We start from the raw sequence: 24619 nt of genomic DNA on the forward strand, positions 1-24619 counted from the left end.
ATTATTCTTTAAAAGGCATATAACATGTGAGGGATAGAGTAGTTGATATGTTTTTTACCATATCCGAATAGTTTCATTATAGAAATCCGTGAAATTCGCAGTGATACACAAGTATTTTTCAGTAGTTCCGTACCACCGCCATTCAATAAAAACAAAACTATCATCACGCTTTTAGTTACTGAACCGGAACTTAGGTGTCACCACAATACAGTTTGTTTTGCTTTTGATCTCCTATTGGCGTTGATGGCACCGTCGAAAAATCGTCTCTTCTTGCAAAGATTGACAGTTTCTGATGGGATTTTTCGCGGGAGTGAAAGGATAGTACAAAGTCCGCCATGTTTCACGCACAGTCTGACGTTTGCTTATGGATTTTACCATAGGAGTAAAGAGCTACAGAATCACCGTCAACGCCAATAGAGGTCAGGATCTAGGCGAGTAAGAGAGGTGACACAGTCGGAAGAAGTGTTAGTTTGTTTACTAAAATGAACCATGCCCATTTGGTTATGACAAGTTTGCTATAAGAAATGCTCCTCGTGTTTATTAGCGAAATTCACATCAAAGATTGATTAATTGCGTAGGAAATCAGTTTGGCACGGCATTTGTGACCAGCATACACCTTCCGGTCGTATGAAACAGGTCAAAAACTGTCCAAATCCGCAGATAATTTTTGTTTTGAATTTCTGTATGACAAAATAGTGAACTTTTCGTGAACATTAACGGCAAAGAACTCACCAACACTGGGAGACCGTGAGTTCCTGCCCACCTGTCATTTCCCATATCGGGTCAGGAATAACACTGAATGGAACCGAAATCCAAAATTTAATCAATTTTGGTACATTGGAACTATTTTAAATAAGTACGAATAAATTAGCAAAAATCGCCATCTTAGCACCCCTTGGTGGAAGTTTGTATGGAAGCGAGCTGTCAACGAATAGATTTAGTGTCAACGATCAAAAATTTGAATCTTGATTTAAAAATCGAGATGAATGTCTACGGGATCGATAAACATGCCGTTTTTTTTTCTCAAAACATGTTATCAAGAACGCTTATATCAAAATATCCAATTTTGTTTTCATTTTGTCTTCATTCTCTGGTCGGGTGTTTATCCCCCACTGAACGCTGCTACAGTCAATTACAGCCCGATATTGAACGGGAAGAGAAAATTGTTCTGTACTAGACTATAGAAGGTCCCGAAGAAACGTGCTCAACTTTTTGGCTCAGCTCTGGTACTATCTTCGGTCCCAAGCTAATCGATTCACCCCTCGAAACATAGGATAATCCACTAACCCCTCATTTCATCTGTCAAACATTATAATAGCGAATCAAAACAAACATAGTGTAGTACTAGAATTCCGACAAGAATGGGATACGCTAATCGTTTCCTTGGGACCAATAGGCTAGTCAAGTAGTGAGCCAATTTCAAATCGATAGTTTCGTATTGATTGTTAGTACAACTAGGTAATTTTCTACAGCGTTTTTTTCCGTGATGCAATTTGATGTGGGACACCCTTTATGGTCAAACTGCCATTGCAAATGAAATTGTGTCGAGTTTCAGACTATACGCCTCTAGTATTAATGTTCACTATCTTGAACAATGTTTTCCCCGTGCATGCTACCAACGATACAGATGCAATGGGCCATATGAATACAGAGCCTTATGGGAAAAAAAGTAAAGCTAACTTTTTTATTCATACGGCCCAATGTTTGTGCATACACCACTTGTATGTAGAACGCAGTCAAGGATCGAATTTCACACTCGACTGTTGAACACCCCCTAAAAATGGAACATCGCATATCCGCAAATCTTCAGTCGCTAACCGGCCGTCCATCGGAGATGTTCAGTCTAACGTTACTGAAACTACTGCTTCCAATCATGCTCGTCCAATCGGACGAGCTCCGCCGTTATGGCGACACTCGCGATTGGTATCTGGACAACCTCTACATCCCGAACCAGAACCCATCACTGCCTCCCAATCGGAACGTCCTTCCCGGAATGGATGCTCCCATGCATGAGTTCGACTGTGATGGTAAGTCCTCGGAATATCCCGTTCGAATGAAGCAAGTTAACCACAGAATCACCTTGTTCCCTTGCAGCTTACTTCTCGTTGATTTGGAAGGAGCTGGACTTTGTCCGGAGTTTGCTGGACAAGTGTACCAATTGCGTCAAGAATGTCACGTTTCCCGTTTCCAACAAAGACTACTGTTATAATGGTCTTTGCTTCGCTGGCGTAGCTTGCCACGAATACGGTCGCAAACCTTACTGTGACCAATGTCCAGTGGGTTACGACGGTGACGGGCGAAATTGTTTCCGGAGGAATCTCTGCTTGAAAAAACCCTGTTACGAAGGGGTGGACTGCCGAATGGTGGATGAGTATCCATACTATCGTTGCGGCAAATGTCCTTCCGGGTACGAAGGTGATGGCGAGACTTGTCAACCGATGGATACATGCGTCAAGAAGCCTTGCTTTCCGGGAGTTAGCTGCCGGTGGTCGGCGAAGTCTCCGCATTTTGAGTGCGGATCATGCCCAGCAGGGTACGAAGGGGATGGACGATACTGTAGTCGAAATACTTGTTTGGTTAAACCTTGCTATACGGGGGTTAGTTGTTCCAAGAAGAATACGGCACCGTATTTTACTTGCGGTGGATGTCCGGTGGGCTTGGCCGGTAATGGAGTGCTGTGTGGGAAGGATAGCGATCAGGATGGATATCCGGATGTGGCGTTGAGTTGCTCGGATCCACAGTGCGCAAAGGACAATTGTTTGGAGTTGCCTAATTCGGGTCAGGAAGACTTGAATGGTAACGGAATTGGTGATGTTTGTGACAGGGATATGGACTTTGACGGACTGTATAATGAGAACGATAACTGTCCAAATGTGGCAAATTCGCGGCAGGAAGATTCGGACGGGGACAAGATCGGAGATCATTGTGATAACTGTCCAAGTAATTCCAATACGGATCAGCTTGATGCAGACGGGGATGGACTTGGGGATGTGTGTGACAGTGATCTGGATGGTGATGGATTGAGTAATGATAGAGATAACTGCATATGGGTCTCCAACCCTGGACAAGAAGATCGCGACAGAGACGGCGTAGGGGATGTTTGTGACAACTGCCCAAACAATGTCAACAGTGATCAGAAGGATTCGGATGGGGATGAGGTGGGTGACGTTTGCGAAACAGGTCTGGATACGGACGGAGATGGTATTCAGGATAATCGGGACAACTGTTGGAATGAGATCAACGCTGACCAGTTGGATTCAGATTCGGATGGGATTGGGGATGCTTGTGACGATGATAAGGATAACGATGGAGTTATCAATGAGGAGGATAATTGTTTGTTGGTCTCCAATTCTAACCAAGAGGATCTGAACAGTAAGTAATTGTCGACAGGTTGTTGGTACTTGCGGAAAGTAGCATTTGTGTTGTTTTTAGTGAACGGAGTCGGAGATGCTTGTGAAGTAGACTTCGATGGAGATTCCATAGTGGATTGGTTGGACAACTGTCCACGCAATGCACGTATAAAGCACCCCGACTTCCGGAAGTTTAAAACCATAGCTCTTGATCCTGTCGGTCAGAGTCAATACGATCCGTATTGGGAAATTCGAAACCGAGGTGCGGAGATCTTCCAGAAGTTCAACAGCGATCCCGGATTGGCAATCGGGTATGATCCTGTTGTAGTGTTTTCTCTCAATATGGTGATTTGATTGATCATTTCAGGCGCGATCGATTGCAAGGCGTGGATTTCGAAGGAACGTTCTTTGTGTCGGAGTCATCGACATTTGTGGACGATGACTTTGTAGGATTTGTATTTGGATTCGTCAACAATAGGAAATTTTACATGGCGTCGTGGAAACAAAGAAACCAATTATATTGGGAATACAACCCATTTAAAGCCTATGCAACATCTGGAATTTTATTAAAACTTGTTAATAGCACAACCGGACCGGGGATCGACCTACGAAATAGCCTGTGGCATGACGCCAGCGTAACCGGACAGACCCAGCTCCTGTGGCAGGATCCGATCAAGAAGGGTTGGAAATTTTCCACTTCTTACCGATGGAAGTTGCTCCACCGACCATCGATTGGACTGATTCGATTCCGACTGTACAAGGGGGAATTTCTAGAGGCCGACTCGGGCAACATTTTTGATCGAACTATCAAAGGAGGTCGTGTAGGAGTCTACTGTTTCTCGCAGGAGCTAATCACATGGTCGAACCTGGTCTACCGCTGCAACGGTGAGCTTCCAATGGCTTCTTAATCTCACAAACAATCATACATATCTAAACCTCTTGCAGAAAACATTCCGCAGAACATTTTCGAAGAAATCAAACCTCAGCTATCGGCCAAGCAACTCAAGAAGATAGCGTCACTCAAGGTCAACGAGGATTGGTGATTTCACTTGTTTATGTATCAACCCGCACACTCCAGCTAATAGATTAATGTCGCTATTTGTCACTCCGTTCAATGCTTTCCGAACCCACGTAATGTTGATTGAATCATTCCCACCGCTACGAATGCCATACCGAACCACTACTGCACTGCATCATCCCTAGTGCCGGTGCCGACCATTTACGGTATGGATTCGATTTGGTCGAATCCAACTCTAACATTCCTAATTTATTTCTTAATTTGCACTCACTTATCATTTGGTTTCGAATTTGGGCAATTTCTGTTTTGTGTGATCCGCCCACTCGAAGAACCGGGCCTTCTGGTGATCGTCAATTTGCTTCTGTCTCGTATCGTAGAGCTGAAAGCGACGACGAGGACGACAGCGACGGTGAGGCGATCGTTTAAGTTATTAGCTCATTAAAAAGTGGTAAAAGCTAAAGTTGGCATTTCCTAATGAGGCGGATTTTGTGAGATTGAATAAGTGTCAATGAATGGATTTCTCTAAAATGAAATTTAATTAATAGTCGCAAAAATCATCCACCTCCGATCTGGTTGACTATCACCAACGATTGTCATGCGCAGTTGTTCTTCTTCATGATCACAGTACCTTAAGGCATCGAAGCAGTAGGATTGGGCGATCTTGGCTCAATCTTTGAGAGATCAATTTTTTCACCTAGATTTTTGATTTTTAGGATCGATTCTTCGTTTATTAAAATCCTAAAAATCGATCTTCAAACAAACAAAACAATGCATTTTTTATCAGTGTTTTTTGAATAACCTAAAAATCTGTATCAGCACTAATCTAAATATATATAAAAATGTTTTTGTTTTTTTTTTTTTTTTTTTTTATTATAGTCACTTTAACACTCTTGGGTCATTCGTGACTTGTCCGGGGGTGAGATTTGAACTCGTGACTATGGCGTGAGAGGTATGGATGTTAACCACTACGCCGGGGTCGCCCTCATATATATATACACAGCAAAAAAAGTTGTTGAATATTACATCCAAACTGCTGCAACCAGGTCAATCCATCGGTTGTGTAATATAACGTTGTACGATGTACATCGATTTTGCGAACAAAATTACATCCATTGATGTAATATTGTATTTGCTTTTTGCTATTACATCATTATTTCGTACATCAGCTTGAATTACGTTGATCGATATTACATTTTTTTTTGCTGTGTATATCTCGATGAACATTTCAAATGGTCCTATCTGCTTTGATCGATTCTCTTCATCGACTTTCTCTTTTCCTAACCACTGCTATGCAAACAGATTTCGCGCTAATTCTACCACATAGTTTGATAAAGGAGGTTCTTATCTAGCGTCCAAAACGTCAAATACAACAGGGAAAGGTTTTGCAGCTGAGTTATTGACGAAAGAGAAAGTCGATGAAGAGAATCGATCAAAGCAGATAGGACCATTTGAAATGTTCATCGAGATATATAAAAATGTATTTCTGTCAGTCTGTCTGTCTGACCCTTATAGACTCGGAAACTGCTGAACCGATCGGCGTGAAAATTTGTATGCAGGAGTTTTTGGGACCGGGAAAGGTTCTTATGATGGTTCGAGACCCCTCCCCCTCTGTAAGGGGGGGGGGGGGAGGGCTCCCATACAAATGAAACAGAAAAATATAGCATGCTTTTTGGAAACGACGCATAAACTCAAGCTTATATTGAATCCCGAGCAAGGCCGGGTACACTCAGCTAGTGTTAAATAAAATAGATACATTGTTGTATCTTTCATCATTACACAGCATAACAGTATGGTTGGCGAGAAAGACGAGTCAATCTAGCTCGGTAAAATCTAATCTCGATTATCTCGGCATTTACTTTTGCTGATATCTCTGCTAAATATCTGTTTGTTGGCTGAGATCTCAGTAAAAATCTAATTTGTTTGCTGAGTCTCAGCAATTGTTTCACTAAATCTCAACAAAATAAATTGCAGAAATACTTAAGTGTGTAGTTTCACGTTACCATGTTAATGTTCCATGATATGGAGGCATTCATTCCGGTGCTCATTCTTTGATTCCACTTGTTTTTTCTTATCTTCTCCATTCAGGGGCTGTTCATTGACTATGTAGACAGTTTTATGGGATAACTGCCTACCACCACCCCCCTAAACCGTCCACGTAGTTTATGAACAGCCCCTTAAGCTATCCCTAAAAAGTTATTCTGAAAACAATCGAATCTCTTGAACAACATGAGTAAATGGTGATGAAAATTCTGCCTTTTGTTATTTCTCAAAAATTACGTAAATATAATTCGAAGAAAATGTCCATTTAATTGAAGGTTTGATTCTAGTGCTGTGAATAAAATCAAGCCGCCGAATCCCTGAGATCGCCCAATCCTACAGCGGCTGACGGATGACTAATGTTTTGCTTCTATACGAGAACATGCAGATTACGCGTGGATGAAATGTATATGTTTCTGGGTGGTCCTCCTTTGTTTACAAAAAGGTAGGCTGCTTGTTTTTAGTGTTGGCTGATAAATTTAGTGGGCGTAGATTATGGTTTAAGTTTGCGAGGTCTAGCTTAAACAAAAACATGTTTAGGTGGATCGTCGAAGAAGAGTAGATATTTATTAAAATGTCATTAGAGCACCCGAACCGGTGCGTTGCTATTCGGAGTGTTAGTTTGACAACTTTAGCCGTTTCTATTTTAGTAAGCAACCAGTTTACGCACCGGTCGTTGCTATCACGATTGTAAATGTATGTTTTCGACTTTTGCACCGGTAGTTGATAAGCTTATCGTCGAACTTCGAGCTGAAATTGATCACGGAGCTTCGTAATTTTTTTTTTCGGCAATATTAATATACCTAACCGTGAAGATTGAAGATTGAGATCCAACTACAGACCCAGGCACTCAAGAAACGGTCCTCCGGATGATCCGAAACATACGTAAAGGTAGTCAATTCGTAAAAAAGATCCATATCACAGCGATTTTTTTATATCACTTGATGTGATGCTACATGAATGAATTTTAATCTGGGACCAGCATGCGCACACTGGTGGTCACGGAACGGTCCTCTGGGAGATCCGGAACATCCGTAAAAGTGGTCAATTCGTAAAAATGATCAAAATATCGATCTTCATATGCTCTTCTTATAAAAGATGCTCACCAAAATGCATAAAGGCAGTTTTGGATGCCCATCTGGATTACACGGTTACATATTTTAGCTTGTGAATGTATCTTCATTTTATTTCTCGTCAATCAGTGTAGACCGTTTTACAACTGTTGCCTTAAGTGGGCCCATACATAAATTCAGCAATCGACACGTTCATCTAGATAAAATTGATAGATAGCAGATTTTGTAGCACTGGGCCTAATCTTAGATCCATAGGCCAACTTTAGAGCCATTACCCAAAGTTGCGATAGTGAATATATGATAACAGACTAGCAGTCATCTGTATATACGAGATGTGTATACGACAGATGGTGGTAGTGTTTACAATGATCTGTTCGTTTGTCTGTGTTATATTATTGCTATTTATCAATATTATCTAGATGAACGCATCATTGAGACGGTACTAATGGATATTTTGGTCGTTGATTTAGTCGATTGTTGAATTTATGTATGGGTCCAAATTTATTGGCCAACATTACATCCATTTTCCCTATATAACGTGGCAAACCAGTTGTTCATAATATCGATGACTTCTTCGGCTTCGGATGATGACCGTGACAGTGTCTTAAAATCGAAAAAGTTTTACCAGCTATCTAAAATCAGAACATACTCCTCTCCTCTAAAGTAGAACAAATCCGACGCAACTCGCTCGAACGGCAGCTCAGCAACCTGCTTCGTGACAATAGTGCTTTTTGGAGTGCAGCGCAGATGCTGTTGACATACGCTGCAGCAATTGACCATATCTTGGATATCTCTGCTCATGTGAACCCAAAACAGCACTTGCTTTGCTCTAAGTGTACATCTGCATGGAACGAAAATGACACGTAAGAACGATTGATTTTTATTTAAAACTAGCTGAGTGTGCCCGGTCTTGCTCGGGATTCAATATTAGCTTGAGTTTATGCGCCGATTTAAAAAAAAAGCATGCTATATTGTACGTAGCCCCTATTATCTAAGGGGCTACCCCCTATGATTATCTCCTTATACCCCCACACTCACCCCCATATGCCTAACTTTGGTTCCATTTGCTTGATTAGTTCTCGAGTTATGCAGAAATTTCTGTTTCATTTGTATGGGAGCCCCTTTTACAGAAGGGGGAGGGGTCTCGAACCATCATAAGAACCTTCCACGGCCCCAAAAACCCCTGTATACAAATTTTCACGCCAATCGGTTCAGTAGTTTCCGAGTCTATAAGGGTCAAACAGACAGACAGACAGACAGAAATTCATTTTTATATATATAGAAGATAGAAGATTGCACTTTTAGAAAATCCCATACTTTTATTTACTATACTTTTATTTCCATTTCGTCAAGCCAGTGTAGACTACATACAATGATTATTACAATGTTTACTTACATGCTATGCATTAATTCTATTCTGTTTTAGCTTAGTTTTTATTTGCTGCTTGGACATAGTGATGTCAATAGTTCCGCAATGCAAATTATATAGGCGCATCATTCGATTGATTGGGCTATTTTTTGCATAGTTTGTTCTGTACGATGTTTCTGAAAATAAATTCAGCTCACACACCTTTTTTCCAGGTTGCTACTGTCAATCATTGACACTTAACTTTCATTGGATTCTTCAAAGGGATTTCTTCATTGGATAACCAATAACATTTAAAGGATTTCACCAATGACGATTATGTGAGGTTTTACTTCAGTGTGGATGTCCACTATGAACCAATTTAACATTTTCTTCCTCAATTACTTGAGAATTACAATTTGATTCAATTTGAAAACGAACCGTTCGTACGAAGCCAGCTCATCTGTAAAACCCCAATATTTTCGGTGTTCGGGTTCCAAATCCTCTTTGGATCCGGGCCAACCCTTCAAAATAACACCATTGAGTGCTCTTACCTCAGTATCCTCCACAGTCTGAATTCGAAGCTTCTTTTTCTTCTTCGTCTTCTTCTTCTTCTTCTTTTCCTTTTTCTTCTTCTCCTTCTTCTTCTTCTTCTTATTCGTATTTCAAGCTTACCGCAATATATCTAATTGCGTGTTCTCACCTTAGTGTTCTAGATGCACTTCCACAGTTATTATTTGAGACCTTTCGTTGCCTGTACCATTTTTGCATTAGTGGAAAAAGTACAATCACACTCTATGCCCAGAGAAGTCGAGAAATTTTCCAACACGCAAAATTCGTAGACCAGACCGGGATTCTAACCCAGTCACCTCGAGCATGGTCTTGCTTTGTAGCTTTGTCTTTACCGACTGAGCTAAGGGAGGCTCTCAGCTCAAGAACTCCAAGCTCTGAACAGTATTTTGGAGAACGATATGGACTTGAATCTGTTCATCCTTCTTGGTGTCTTCATAATTTTCAACGTCATGGCTTAGAATATCCTATATTGGAATGTTCGATCCTTTCACGTACAGTGTATCTCAAAATTGAGCGAACAGATGTGTTTAAATTATAGAAAAAAAAAAACAAAAAGCACAATTTAAACAGATAAGTTTTTGAATTTCTGGCTGTTGAATCATCATAAATCTATCAATTATTCGTACCGCATTGGGCTTAAATATTTGGTTGCGTTTATTAAAAGTAAGAGCTATTTGAGAAAAACGCCTTTTCCTTAAAAAAAAACTTTAATATCTGAAGTATAATGAACTAAACTTTTTTTAAATTTTGCTCATTTTTAGTCATAATAAAGATCATTCATATTCCACTAATTTTACTAAAATTCGTCCACTAGGTAAACAGTTGAAAATCATGCGTTTTACTAAAATAAATCGAATTTCATACAGGTTATTCCAATAAATTCCAAAACTAAAACGATAAATCAATATACATCCGTTTAACCACCAACCAAGATTTAAAAAATATATCTATTCAGAATGTTTCAAAAAATGTTCCACTAGGGTGGATGCTCAATTTTGCGATACACTGTAAATCACTTGTGGGTTCTGACACCATGTAATGTTTATTGATCCAAGTAGGTCGTATAGCAGGTATGCTCACAGAAGATGTACATTAGGATACCATCGAATTTTTTTAAACGACTTAAATACAAATTGTTCATTGCCTCGAAAAAAGACGCTATGCAAAATTTGAGCTCAATCGGACTTGGGGTAGAGGTACCGCAAAGCGGTCAAAGTTTGATTTTTTTTTTCATCTGAAAAATATCCTTACCATCATGAAATTTCGAAAATAGATTTTTTTTTGTATGCCAGATCGCTTAAAAATGCATGAAACGTCAAAATCTAATTTCGTATTTTTTTTATTTTGGCAAAATTCAACCTTCCGGGACTTCACGGATTTCATGAAAAAATTCAAAGTCCAAGAAAGTAAATTTTGGCCTTGGAGTTGGCAAAAGCAGTCATTTGGCATATAACAAAAAAAAAAAAAAACAGGATCGCTTCCTCTCACCTCGCTGAAAAATATTTTTTTTTCGGAATTATAAAATCATTAGATGTTATAATGATATGTTGTGCTTAGAGCACCCGCACCCATGCGTTGCTATTCGGGCTGCTAGTTTGACAACTTTAGCCATTGCTATTTTAGTTAGCTTGTTTACGCACCGGTCGTTGCTATCACGATTGTGAATTTACATTTTCGGCTTTCGCACCGATAGTTGCTAAGCTTATCGTTGAACTTCGAGCTGAAATTGATCGCAGAGTTTCGTGCTTGTTTTTTTTTTCGACAATATTGATATACCTAACCACGAAGACTGAAGATTGAAGGTTAAGACCCAACTACAGACCCAAGTACTCAAGAAACGGTCATCTGGAAGATCCGAATTGCCCAGCTATTTTTTTAAATCACGTGTTGTGATGCTACATGAATGAATTTGAATCTGAGACCAGCATGCGCACACTGGTGGTCACAAAACTGTCCTCTGGGAGATCTGGTACATCCATAAAAGTGGTCAATTCGTAAAATTCGAAATATCGATCTTCGTATGCTCATCTTATAAAAGTTGCATACAAAAATGCATAAAGGCATTTTCGGATGCCCATCTGGATTACTAGATAACATATTTTAGCTTGGAAATTTTGGTGAACTTCAAGCAAACTTCAGGATTTTCAAAGTGGTTCCAAACTGCAGGAACTTTTAAGAAAATTTTAGAAACTCAGTCGTCAAAATAATTTCAGACATGTGGAGCTAACTCGAGGAAAATTGACATTTTAAAGAACTTCCAAGTACCTCAAAGAAGTTAGACTAGAGTTCTATTTAGTTCAGGGTAATACCAAGAATTTCTTCTTCTTCTTCTTTCCTTCATTTAACGTCGGTCTCTGTTCCGCAATGTAGCGCCAATCACCGACGGACATCGATTGCCATCCATTGACGGCAATCGAATGTGCAGGAAGGCAGCTTCCACACCTGCGTAGGATATCGTACCCATTCAAACACACATGGGGCTGGGACAAATGGCTTTACTTCCCTTTCGAAAGAAGACGTGACCAGAGATTTTTATGCCTCAGAAAAATCCCACCGACCACGGCTGGGATTGAACCCAGACTCATTGGGGTGCGAAAGCAGTCACGCTTACCACTACACCACCGGCGCCGGTTACCAAGACTTCAATAGAATTGAAAGTACTTCAGGAATGCTTCGAGAGCAGAAGGACTGATCAGAGAAACTAAGAACAGTTTAACTAGTTTCATGGAAATTGAAGAATGTTCAAGAGGTGAAGTACAGGTGCAAGGTCCAAGAAACTCAGAGAATTACCGAAACTTCATCAAAGTTCCAAGACCTTTATATAAATTTCAGAAACACAAGAAATCTTACATGAGCATCAGGAAAATGTGGTGTTCATGGTATTCAATGCAGTTTCAGAGTGACCGCTCACTAATTATAAAATCACTAATTGTGACTCTCTGAAAGCGAAATTGACAAGTCAAGCCACACACCTACTTCACACCCTCTTCTTGCATCTTACAAGTACAAAATATCAGTATTACAGCTAATGATTTCATTATCCCGATAAAAAAAATTATAGCGAATATAAGCAACTCTGTAAAAAAATCGATTTCCAAAAATTTAAAAGGTAGGGCTTTTGATCTAATTTCCGTCCTTCTAAGCACAACCCGCGCTTTACCTCTCTTTTCTGAACGAGTTTGGACGAAAAATATAATATTTTTGTCAAAGATGACTTCTAAATTTATTCACCTTTCCATACGTACCGTTGGATTTGATAAAGAGTCACAAATTGTTGAGATATTGTTTAAAATCTAATGCTGATTTTTGATTCTAAATTCGTTCTACGAGTTTCAATTCCGTCCTAACGCATTGAAACGCCATTAGATTTCCTTCGTCCTACTGATAAACGTAGAAAAAGGGGTTTCGCTAGGAGCGCTTCTTTTGTTTTGAGAACAATGAGCGTAAAAATTCATACAATGCGCTCTAACAGGGTTTACGTTGTAGCTAATGAACTAACGCATCGGAACAAACCTTTTATTGATTTGTGCACAGTGAAATCATTGATATTATTGATCTTTTCTAATCGATAGAACGGAAATGGGCGATTACGACGAAGTAGTGCTCTACCCTACCAGAATTTCGATATTCGGAAAAAAAAATCGGGTTAACACTAAATCTTGATGTTTCATACATTTTTAAGCCATTTAGCGTCTATTTTTTTTTATCAATTTCGGAAATTTTGCTAAGTCCGAGCAAGTAGATTTTTGACAAAAATAAACTTTAAAATATCACTAGATCTCGACGTTTCATGCATTTTTAAGACATTTGGCACAAAAAAAAATATTTCCGAAATTACATTTTTGAAATGGCGCCCCTAAATCATGTCCGATTCCGCCTAAATTTTGCATATGGTCTTTTATCGAGACTATGAAAATTTTGTGTATGGGCCGTTTAAAAAAGCGATGGTTTCTTTTCTCCCATACATTTCATTGGCACCCTTGTACAGGTCAAAGGACAAAAGGTCGATGGACACAAATTCGAATTGAACTTATGACGAAACGTCAAAATACAAAAGCACGAATGACAAACAGGTGAAAGGACAAAAGTTCGAAGGTACGAAAGGTCGAATGGACAGAAGGTCGGATGATGATAAGTCTTTGTCTGAATGTGTTATTTTACTTTTCTCGGGTAATGCGCACACACACAAACACGAACAGTCAAGCCCACAAACTCGGTGCATGTTCAATGCATGTGTTTTCCCGTGATGCACTCTCGCGACGAAGCCAACCGAAAAAAAAAAAAAAAAACGATCCAAGACGAAGAAATGCTTTTTGTAGTAAAACGGATAAACACTAGACAAGTGCTTTTTCCTCTCCACTGCTGCTGCCCCGCATATCAGCGTGTTCCGTTTCGTTCCGCCTTGTAGCAGGCAAAGTTTGTATGAATGTAGCTACTTAAGGCTTACATACGACGCATCTTCCGAGTGGTGAGATTCGAACAAGGCGAGAAGTATGCTCTTATGATCACGATCGTCGTCGCCGGTTCAACTGCTTATTAATGACGCATTTTCCACGCATCAAACGGTGGTCGGTGGTGGTCAACAAAACGAGCCGGCCGTTGATCTTTATTGCCGTCGATTCATTTGGGCTTTCGTTTGTGGCCATAGTTAAGCAGATAAGCGCCTCTAAGTGCAGCTTTGATTGAGAGATTAAGATTGTTCGGAGCCGGTGGTGGATGATGATTAGATGCAGTCTGTGTGTTACTCAAGACTAGCAGGGAATTATTATGGTACTTTGGAAGCTAGATAGAAGAAAGGCGTGTTACGTTTGGAGATGTGAATTTTAAAAGCTTAAAAAAATGTTGCTTTAACGCAAATTCAGGAGCAAATTGACCAAAATTCACATTTTGGCGATCCATTATGTACGTCACGCTCTAAGAAGGGAAGGAGCGGGCTTAGATATCTGTGACATGCTATTTATAACGCACAGGTAAAACGTGACAAAAGGGAGAGCAGGGCTTTATTTTTCTAAAATTTTACGTGACGTGCTCAATGGATGCTTCCTATGCTATGCATCTACGATAGAGAGAATATTGATGTATAGAGATCTTAGAGATGTATGGGAATTTGAAGAGACTACACAAATAATCGAGATAGACAACTTCGAGAAATAACGGCGCCGGTGGTGTAGTGGTAAGCGTGATTACCTCTCACCCCAGCAGGCCTGGGTTCAATCCCAGTCGGCACCGCCGGGATGTTCTGAGGCATAACATCTCTCATCACGCCTTCCTTCGGATGGGAAGTAAAGCCGTTGGTCCCCGGTTCATGAGTTGATGGGTCGATAGGTAGGGTCCAGGTGTGGGAGCTGCCTTCCTGGCACGTCGGTAGCATTGGTGCTCAGCACGGAAAACAAGATCGACGAAAAAAACAAACCAAAGGAAAAAAAAAAAAACTTCGAGAAATGGAAAGTTGACTGTATCTGCTAGTTTTTTATTATTTAATTTATCTTTCAAATACATGCTTTCCGTAGATAGCCAATTTAACGATTTCGTTCAAGAACGTATTCTGTAGGCTTGTCATACATTTTAGTTCTGAGATCTGCTTTGAATTAAAATATATTTTAGCAGCAATAGGTACAGAACAATGAAATTTCTTATACCGTAAGTGGGGGTGACCCCTTTGATTTGTTTTTTTCCGTCGATCTTGTTTTCCGTGCTGAGCACCAATACTACCGACGTGCCAGGAAGGCAGCTCCAAGTGGGGGTGACATTGGGCCAAAAAAAACAAAATTGTTTGTTCTCAATGAGTAGGATATGAGGATATGAGGATATGAGTAGATCCTACTCAAATTTGTGTTGTTTAGCAATAGGGGCAGGCAATCCTCCCATCTATACAAACTTTACGGAAATGAGACCAACTCATATTTAAGTACCGTTTACTCAAACGCGCAAAAGCGTAGGTCACTCGTACAATGAGTAAATTTTTATCAAATATGAGTTAATGTCATTCATATAGTGACATTTACTCATATATGAGTGGGTTTTACTCAAATTTACTTATGCTAAGAGTAATCCACGTTTTTGTTAATTTGAGCGAACGCGATTCAAATATGAGTAGATTAATTTACCGTGCAAGCCCTTCCAAAAAACATCAAGCTGAACAATTCATTGGATCCTAAGTAACATTGATCGATTCTCCTTGCCGACTTTCTCTATCGTTAATAACATGGCTACAAAACCGTTTCTAGTCGTATGGAGATTGCTAAAGTATGATTGTGTCAGTGATTTGTTTTCATCTGGAGAATTTTCCGCTATGAAGTTTTTTTTCCCGATGAAAACATTTTGCGTATACGTATACGTGACGTAGTGTGCATACGATAAACATCAGCAATCTCTATTTGCCGTGTTAGATGCTAGATTATGGAAGTGCCGAGTTAGGGAAAGTTGACTGTATTCATTTCTGAACTATGTCAAGCTGAACAATGCATTAGGTCCTATGTAATATTCACCGACTTTATCTTTAGTTAATAAGTTGGGTACAGAACCGTTTTTTATCGTGTGTGTCATACTTCTTTCATCGATCTATGTGGAATATGCACAGTTCGAAAAAGCAGTGTAAATTTCTGTTTAGTATGACGCACATAAATGGAGCGTCACATATCATATAAGTTTACATTATATATCATGTAAAGTTCAGAGACATTTCATACAATGTAGCAAATATTGTATACAAAAGCCCATTATTGCAAACAACATTGTTTACAAGTTGCTCGGTTGCGTGAAATGAAATACAAGTTTACGTGAATGAATGTTTACATCACAATTAAAATTCAGAATTTTTATCTGTGTGGAACATGGCCGTGGCTCCAAAGAAAATCTGTCAATGTTACTTAGGAGCTAGCTTAGGACTCCTAAGTTAGGAACAAATGCATTGTTCAGCTTGCTAATATTTGACTTGAAAGTTCGTTATATGTGCGTTAGGGGCCTCATAGCCTAGTCAGTAAAGGCACGGTATTACCAAGCCGGAGGCGGTGGGTTCGATTCCCGGTCCGATCGAGGGAATCTTTCGGGTTGGAAATTTTCTCGACTTCCCTGGGCATAAGAGTATCATTGTGCTTGCCACACAATATACAAATTCATGCATTGGTAATTGGCATCGAAAGCTCTCAATAAATAACTGTGGTAGTGCATTTAGAACACGTAGTTGAGAACACGCAATAAGCTAATATGCGCTAAGCAATAAGCTTGAAATGCGAATAAGAAGAAGAAGAAGAAGTTATATGTGCGTTGGTGAGATGATCTATTTGGCTTTATTTTTATTCTAAAAGCATCGTGATTTATGTTATCTGGATCAACCGAAAAAAAAACGCTGTCTCTTTCAGTTCTTACGCGAGAAGTGAAAGTGACGTCAACAATGTGTTTACATATGAATTATAAGCAGTGAAAAAGAAGCGCGATTTCACATGCCGAACCTTTGTAGATCGAGGTTCATCTTCGATAGGACGAAGTTGCATCCATTTATAGACCCAATTTGAGTACAGTAGACCGACCTTACATCCACGTACCTGGAATGTTTTCTTGTTAAAATGGTGAGGTTAAACAAATTTAAGTCGTGCCTAATCGATATCCAAATAATAAGAATATCTAAGCTTACATGTTGACAGTGAAATATCGACTGCGACTGAATTATTACATAAGATACGGTATAAAATGTAATTGTTGGTGTCGTATTAGACCGTGATAAGGGGCATATACCCTATATATTTACGATTAACATGGAAATGATTGATTAAAATTGATATCTCGTTTTACTTAAATTATATAATAAATAGACCAATGTAAAACCTTCATTGTTACAGGGCAGAACTATTAAATTTGATGGCATTAGAGACGCAATCTGTATAGATAGACCTATACAAAAGGCTTATGCTGAACGTGGAGCAAAAGATCCTTTCGACTACGAACAAGGTGTTCGAATTATGGTTCATGATCCCAATTCGAAACAATAGTTTCCCAGGTCTTGAGAAAGTTTGGATCTAATTGGTCATATCAATTATCAGACGGGGAATGCACTTTCAGGAGAAACACCCAGCACATCCGAGAAAGGAAATTTGATGTAATGCAAAGCAACGACCATCAAGCACCGGAAATACTGGATGCGAAATGTCAAACAAACGAAAAGATGCTGACACGGATAATGAGGTAAATCAGGATTCCTGATTTACGACATACTGTACTATTCAGTTATCAAACCTTGATAACCGGGTATTAGCACTTGTTATCAATTTGGTATAAATCTTTGCTCGGGTAAGCTTTCCATCATCGGCGCTTCACTCTCCCGGTGGTGGATGGTTGCAGGTTGCAGCTCACTAAGTGGAAGCGAGCTTTCATGTTAGGATCGATGTTCTCCCCATCGCCACCTGCATAGATGCACACTGCTGTTGTTGTTGTTTTGTGAGCTAGAGCTAGCGGCTTCTCTGAAGCGAAGGAATTCCACGCGGTTTCCGTTTTGTACCATCATCAACCAACAACAGTCAGTCAGTCAGACGTGGCCGATGCCTCTTGTAGAGGTAGGACTTTTACTTGATTCTCTCTGAACATGCATATGGCTTCTAAATAAAATAAGCGATCTTCGGACGAAAAGAGACGTGAACGATTATGTTTCTAACACGGTGCTTTTTACTCTTTCTATCGAGGTGGCTTTTTGCTTCTAACCTCTTCTAACCATGCAGGACAGCACCACAGCCAGAACAGACGGTACGTGAGTCACTGAGATTAAAGTTTTCGGGCAGGGCGCCATCGGCGGTTGATTAGGACAATGGCATGGGAATTGGTTTTTGGATATTCAGTTTTTGTTAAGCTTTACGACGGTGTTTTAGTTGATTACTTTATAATCGATCTCTGCAGCGTTTGGTTAGTCATCACATTGAATTTGGAACTAATTTGAATATGTGATGTAAAAATTCTCTTCAAATTTCAACTTCCTCACCCCGAGCTTGTGAAATCGCAAGCTTGTATGGGACTCAAATATTTGCACACGGTTTTCCACTTCATATAAACTAAAACGCTTGTCGGTAGTAACAATTCAACCACCTGCATTTTTTTCTTCTTGCAATTAGCGCCACGCGCCAATTACTGTGCAGCTCGAAAGCGCTTCGAAATGCCACAAAAACCAAACCACATTTGGAGCATCCAACCCGTCAACTGGTGCTATGTTCGAATGCTATTTGATTGCTGCTTAAATTGCACTTGCGGTAGCTTCACATTTTTGCTCTCTTCAAACATCAAACGTCATCGCATCTCGATTGGTTGGCTCCAAAGCGCAGCTCACGTTTCCCAGATGGACGTTGATAAGTCCGGCAGAGCGAACGAATTGGACATTGAAAAAGCCTACGTGATTTCGCTGCAAAATGGTTCGTATTAGAAAACATAGGAAACTTTTGTGAGCATCTTTTCTTCCTGATCTACGTGCATAAAACAATAACAATATGACATCTGGATAGTCCAGTTTTTTTTTCCCTTCCCCGAACCCAAAGTCGACCACCGTAGGACGGGGGGACAGTGGGCCAACATTGAAAAATGTTCATTGATGCAAATATATTGAATCTACAGAAAGTGATGACTAGCATATGTTTCTTAAACTGCTGGAGTAAATTTAAAATTACACTAACCAGTTGTTTGATTTAAATACTGCTGTAAAGTTAAGTGCCATAAATAGTAGCAAAACACGTTTTTAAAAATGTCCACTGGCAAACAAAAGTTTTAACACACTTTGATGCGGATAGACGAGCCACTGACAAACAGACATAACTCTCACAATCACATTTTTCGCAAATAAGGTTATAGTTGTGAATGTACTCGCATTTGTCATGGTGGCGCCACTGAAGCGTTAAGCAAGCCACTGCAGTTCGAACTTATCAGTGATGCCAGTTCTTTTTCAGGTCAATTGAGTAGATGTCAGCTCTTGAGAATGATAAGGGGACCAAGGCATCCCACTAAAGACGTATACAGTAATGACCCGATTTTGATAGCCACCTTTTTGAAAATCTTTTCTAATGTTCTAAGAAACCCATGCGCTTTTTCAGTGGTCTTATTGCACCAAAGTATACCTTAAACACCCATCTTAAAGACGCATGGGAATGATTTGGAATTACGATTTTAGAAATTATTTAATGATAAAAGTCTGATGCTCGGAGGGGCCTTCAAAATCGGGTCATTAATGATCTTTAGCCAAACATACGAAGTACATTATGATCATATCCAAGTGTAGTCCTAATAGCTGCGTTACATTGACATATTTTAAGATATTTTAACCAAATTTATGTTTTGGCCCACTGCCACCCCACATAAGGTTTTACATTGGTATTTTTATTATATAATTTTAGTAAAATGAGATATCAATTTCAATCAACCATTTCCATGTGACTCGTTAATACATCATTGATGAATATATTCACACCCCTAAAAACAGTTTTCCTTACGAAAATGTGAATGTTTTAAGGTAGGGACGAATTTTTTTGATTTGTTGACCCAATGTCACCCCCACTTACGGTACCATTACATTTTGTTTACATACAATCCTACATCAAAGTTTTGGCCCCAACAACAACAAAAAAGAAGCCAAAAGTCCGATGGAATCTTATTATACACTTCAGCGAGCCCGAAATTGCTCGACATGTACCGTTGCTGTTGTTGTATATACCTCGTGTTGCAGATTCCGTCCATCCATCTGCGGACCATCTTCTTCAACTCCTTCCGCTCGGCCGTGCCGTAATTATATTCGTTCATAAATCCAAATTCTTTCGCGATTCCCTATGCGCCGCCGGGCTTTGCTCCCATCCATAACTTCAATTTTCGTACCGGCCGTGCCCCCCCCCCCCCCACCTACATAACCCACCGCAACCTGCTAAGCTAGTATACATAGGTACCCACTTTGATAGAAGCAACCATGGGCTACTCTCTTTTGTTTTCTCCCTCGTGTTGTCTGTTCGCTTTTCGCTTCAGTGCTTCTATAGAGCTAGGTACAGACAGAGAACTATGGCTAATTTTCTGCCCAAGCAGATTCTCTTCCTCTTCTCTAGTCTGCATCACACGATCGGATATGGGTATTGTTCCGCCTGTCCAGGTTTGGCATGCAGCCAAATACAATTGATTGCTGCATGGGTATGGGGGTTTAGTGTTTTCGATGCTTTTGTTGGGATGCAACCGGGCCGTGCTGGGAAAGAAGGTGCAATATGAGAGATGCCTAACCGAATCGTGATGGTGCATGGTGGATTCAGGTGGTTTATGGAGTTAGTTGAGGAATTTTGATTTAAAGAAATCAGGACTGCCACATGATGTTGAAGATTAATGGCAAAAGTGACCCTGCAACCGAGCTGATTGAGGAAGAGCATTGTTTGAAAGCTTGAAATTAGCTTCGATTCAGCGCTGCTAGTGCTGATTTATTACATGTATAAAAATAGCACATTTTTCACATTATCATTTCTATAATAGGTAGTTAGTTGCTTGGAATCTACTGGGAATTGATGAATGTTTATGTTGACGGATTTCTCAGTCCTAAAAAAATCTAACGATTGTAGTTCAATCTACACACGTTTTGACCATGGGTTTTGGCCTTTTGCAAGGCGAAATTATGGTCCATCCTTCTAACTTTACATGTCAACACCTTTGACTCTCCTTTCTCTTACCCTTCACCTATGCATCTACGCTTCTATGTTTAGAATCAACTTTGCCCTGACTTATTTGCGGCAGATTTCAATCGACTCGCATATTTTTGTAGACGTTATGCTTCTGATTATCTGATTATAATATAACACATTACTATATATCAATCATTCGGGATAACGAGGGAACATCAGGGCATCTAATTAAAGCGATTTGGATGGGGAAGTGAAGATGTCAACTCCCTGTTGCTAACATTTCGTGGATAAAGAGCGGGCTCTTCTCCTCATCAGTGCTGTAAATTCTCAAAATCATTTGATCATTTTTGATGAAAATGAGAAAAGCAGCTATTCGTTATCAAAGGGGATGGGTGATATCAGTTGCTTAGTCATTTGACGAATGCATGGATCATTCTCATTTGAGAAACGCTATTTATCATTCAATTGAGTGTAATCTACACACAAACGGAGCTCTGGTCGACATTCTGGCGAAAAAGCTAAGCCAACCCGACACCAACCTGACTTCTATCAAACCCCAACCCTATGTTGACCCGACAAAAACACGACATTGGGTCGACATCGACCTTAAATTAGCCCTACATTGATCCGACATCGGGTCGACTTGTCTGTTCGGGACCATTTTGCTGGATTTCTTACATACTCCACTGTCGTATATCAAATGATAGTGAGTGACTCAATTGACAGTGACAATGAGCTTCGAATGAGAAAGGGGCTCTTCAAATTATGGTCATGTGAGAATTCGTTTACACAGAATTGATTGAATGGTTGTATTGGTTCATCTTCAATCGAATGATATGAAAATTTACAGCACTGCTCCCCATTAATTGGAGCATCTTCCTGTAGGATGGCTCGTTTTTAGACCAAGATGGTGGAAGGAGATTCTTAACTGTACCAAGGAAATGAAAAGGCGAATTGGCCATTCGTTTTTGGCCCTTAATACAGCGATTTGCTGATGACAATCAGAGGTTATTAAGCTTGATCAAGTTCAACAGTGAGGAGAGCTCACAGCTATTGGACTAGTTTCCGTGCTACAATGAGTGGTAGACCACTATGATCATCATCATCATCATCAAGGAGAAGTGGTTGCTATGGTCTATCGTTATTGTCACAGAGTCATCAAATTACATCACAATACAACAACAAGATCAATGACAGCCTAATCGAGTGCCCAGGACCACATTGGGAACATACGGTCATGTTACAGGTATCTCCGAAGAAGTGGCCATAGCTCGTGACTAGGACCAAAAATCCATCATGCGACACATCAAAGCTTGGGAGCAGTTTCTTTTCACAATGTTGAAGAGCAGAACTAACAATAAACATGAAACTTCAAAATTATTATGACAATTGGATAACATTTATGCCGTGTTTAGTCTAGAGAGCTGTACAGCATTATATGTTCAGTTTTCGTCATACAAGAATAATGTATCACAATTCTAGTAACTTATAACCAGCGTACATCTGCTGGATACCATCTGAATTTTAGTACCAGTAAAGGGCGAACACGAAATTATTGCGACACATTCAACAGGGCATAACTTTTTTACCATTGGGTAAAAATCAACCAAATTTTAGCGTTAGCGTTAGCGTTAGCGTTGTTATGATATACTTCGTAGATTGGATACTAGCGACACTCACGTCTCTTCTGAAATTCTCAGCTAGACTACTTTCAGGAATAATGCTGAGGAGTAAACATTGGTTCCAATCTAAACAAGAGTAACAGAAGCATGACTGTCGCTATTCCCGGCCACGCCCATCTTTACCATAACTAGGGATAGGGAAGGAAATGTTGATGTAGTACTTACTTAACGAGAGGCCACCGACTTAGCGACACCCTCATAAGTGCTACGGAGTTGGAGGGTTGGGTAGGGTATTCGGTTAGGATTCACCTCAAGTTGGCGATGCAACCAAAAGTATGTATTGTTTATTTGTTGTTTATTTAATCTCTCGATAGCCGGCTATCGAAAGAACATATTAATTTTGTTTAGTGATAATGAATTTTAAGAGTCATGATGGAAAGCTTGGGATTAAACCCATGATTTTCTGCTCAGTAAACAAAAACGATCCCTCCAGGGTCATCGAGCATCTCAGAACCATAACGCTTCGCGACAATACAGGACTACGTTGTCGCTTGATATGCAAATAGTTTCCGAGGTTAATGTTCAATATCAAATATACAAATGATGGTGGCGATTTATTATGCTTTGCAAGAGCTTGGGGTTAAATCCATGATTTTCTGCTCAGTAAGCAAAATCGATCCCTCGAGGGTCATCGAGCATTTTATAATCCACAGCGCTTTGAATAACTATTATTTACGATAATTACATGAAATAAATAAAATATAAACTACAAACAAATCGTGATTGCTAAAATCTCAAAAAGATATTCTCACAAATATATTTCACGCCACCAGGAATCTCAAAACCATTAGACGTTATAATGATACTCTGCATGGGTAAAAATCAACCAAATTTTGCACACTTTCTCATTAATGTGTATTGTGTACATGCTGTCAAACTCGAAGTCGTGTTTTTCGATTCAACGAAAATGGAGGTGAACCAACGCGAGTTGAGAGAACAAATTCTTTCCAAACACCTGGAATTTCCAGACCTGTCGCACCGGCAGTTGGGAAAAATGTTGAACATTCACCATTCAACCGTCTCCAGTGTTGAAGCGGTTCCAGGAGCGGTTGACGTTGGACCACGGCAAAGGAGCTGGAAGAAAACCGGGACCGGAGAACAAAAAGACGGAGGGAAAGGTGAAGCGGATGATTAAAGCAAATCCCAACGTCTCAAGCCGTGATTTGGCTAAAAAGATCGGCATGTCGCAGAGCTACGTCCAGAATGCAAAGAAGAGAGCTGGAATACATACATACAAGGTACAGAACTTCCCAAACCGCGATGAGCGGCAACAATCGACGGCTAAAACTCGGGCACGGAAGCTCTACGAGAAGATGCTGACAAAATATGGCTGCTGTGTGATGGACGACGAAACGTATATAAAAGCCGATTTTAAGCAAATTCCGGGGTTGGAGTTTTTCACCGGCAAGAGCAAGTTCGATGTGGACGACAAATTTAAGAAGAAGAAAATGTCGAAGTTCGCCTCCAAATATCTCATTTGGCGCCATCTGCTCTTGCGGACTGAGGAGTGAGCCTTTCATGACAAAGGGCGCAGTAAATGGCGAGATCTACAAATCTGAGTGCCTCGAGAAGCGCCTTTTGTCGTTCTTGCAGCAGCACGACGAAGCTCCGCTATTTTGGCCAGATTTGACATCATGCCACTATTCTAAAAGTGTCCTGGAGTGGTATGAGGCCAATTCTGTCCATTTTGTTCCAAAGGACATGAATCCGCCAAACTGTCCGGAGCTGCACCCGGTGGAGCAGTACTGGGCAATAATGAAGCGGGAACTTCGGAAGAGCAAGAAGACAGTCAAAGACGAGAAGGACATGTTAAGAAAATGGAAAAAAAACTGAGAAACTGGTACCGGATGACACTCCATGCTCCATCGATTAACTTTTCTTTTGATTTTTGAAGTAAATATATGTATAAAACTACCCTAAAAT

General features: G+C 40.1%; 2 protein-coding genes across 3 annotated transcripts in view; one reads left to right on the forward strand and one right to left on the reverse strand.

Annotated features, from left to right (window-relative positions):
• Window positions 1-24619, reverse strand: part of LOC135698732 (mucin-2-like) — a 133323-nt gene that overhangs the window by 55295 nt on the left and 53409 nt on the right. The window lies entirely within an intron of this gene.
• LOC135698698 (cartilage oligomeric matrix protein-like) lies at window positions 1828-4654 on the forward strand. Its single transcript, XM_065218777.1, has 5 exons — window positions 1828-2027; window positions 2095-3372; window positions 3433-3661; window positions 3718-4235; window positions 4296-4654. Exons 1-5 carry the CDS (start codon window positions 1835-1837, stop codon window positions 4391-4393), a joined length of 2316 nt encoding a protein of 771 aa, XP_065074849.1. The 5' UTR covers window positions 1828-1834; the 3' UTR covers window positions 4394-4654.

This window comes from Ochlerotatus camptorhynchus, unplaced genomic scaffold (genome assembly GCF_037179485.1).
Source record: "Ochlerotatus camptorhynchus isolate MF236.1 unplaced genomic scaffold, CSIRO-AGI_Acam_v1.1 ptg000094l, whole genome shotgun sequence".
In the NCBI taxonomy this organism is placed as follows: domain Eukaryota; kingdom Metazoa; phylum Arthropoda; class Insecta; order Diptera; family Culicidae; genus Ochlerotatus; species Ochlerotatus camptorhynchus.

Bases quoted from the DNA above. Each gene is read 5' to 3' on its own strand.
- LOC135698698 (XM_065218777.1), top strand. From the start codon at position 1,835: ATGTTCAGTCTAACGTTACTGAAACTACTGCTTCCAATCATGCTCGTC. The intron at 2,028-2,094 runs GTAAGTCCTCGG...GTTCCCTTGCAG, and splicing joins GCATGAGTTCGACTGTGATG to CTTACTTCTCGTTGATTTGG. The intron at 3,662-3,717 runs GTATGATCCTGT...TGATCATTTCAG, and splicing joins GATCCCGGATTGGCAATCGG to GCGCGATCGATTGCAAGGCG.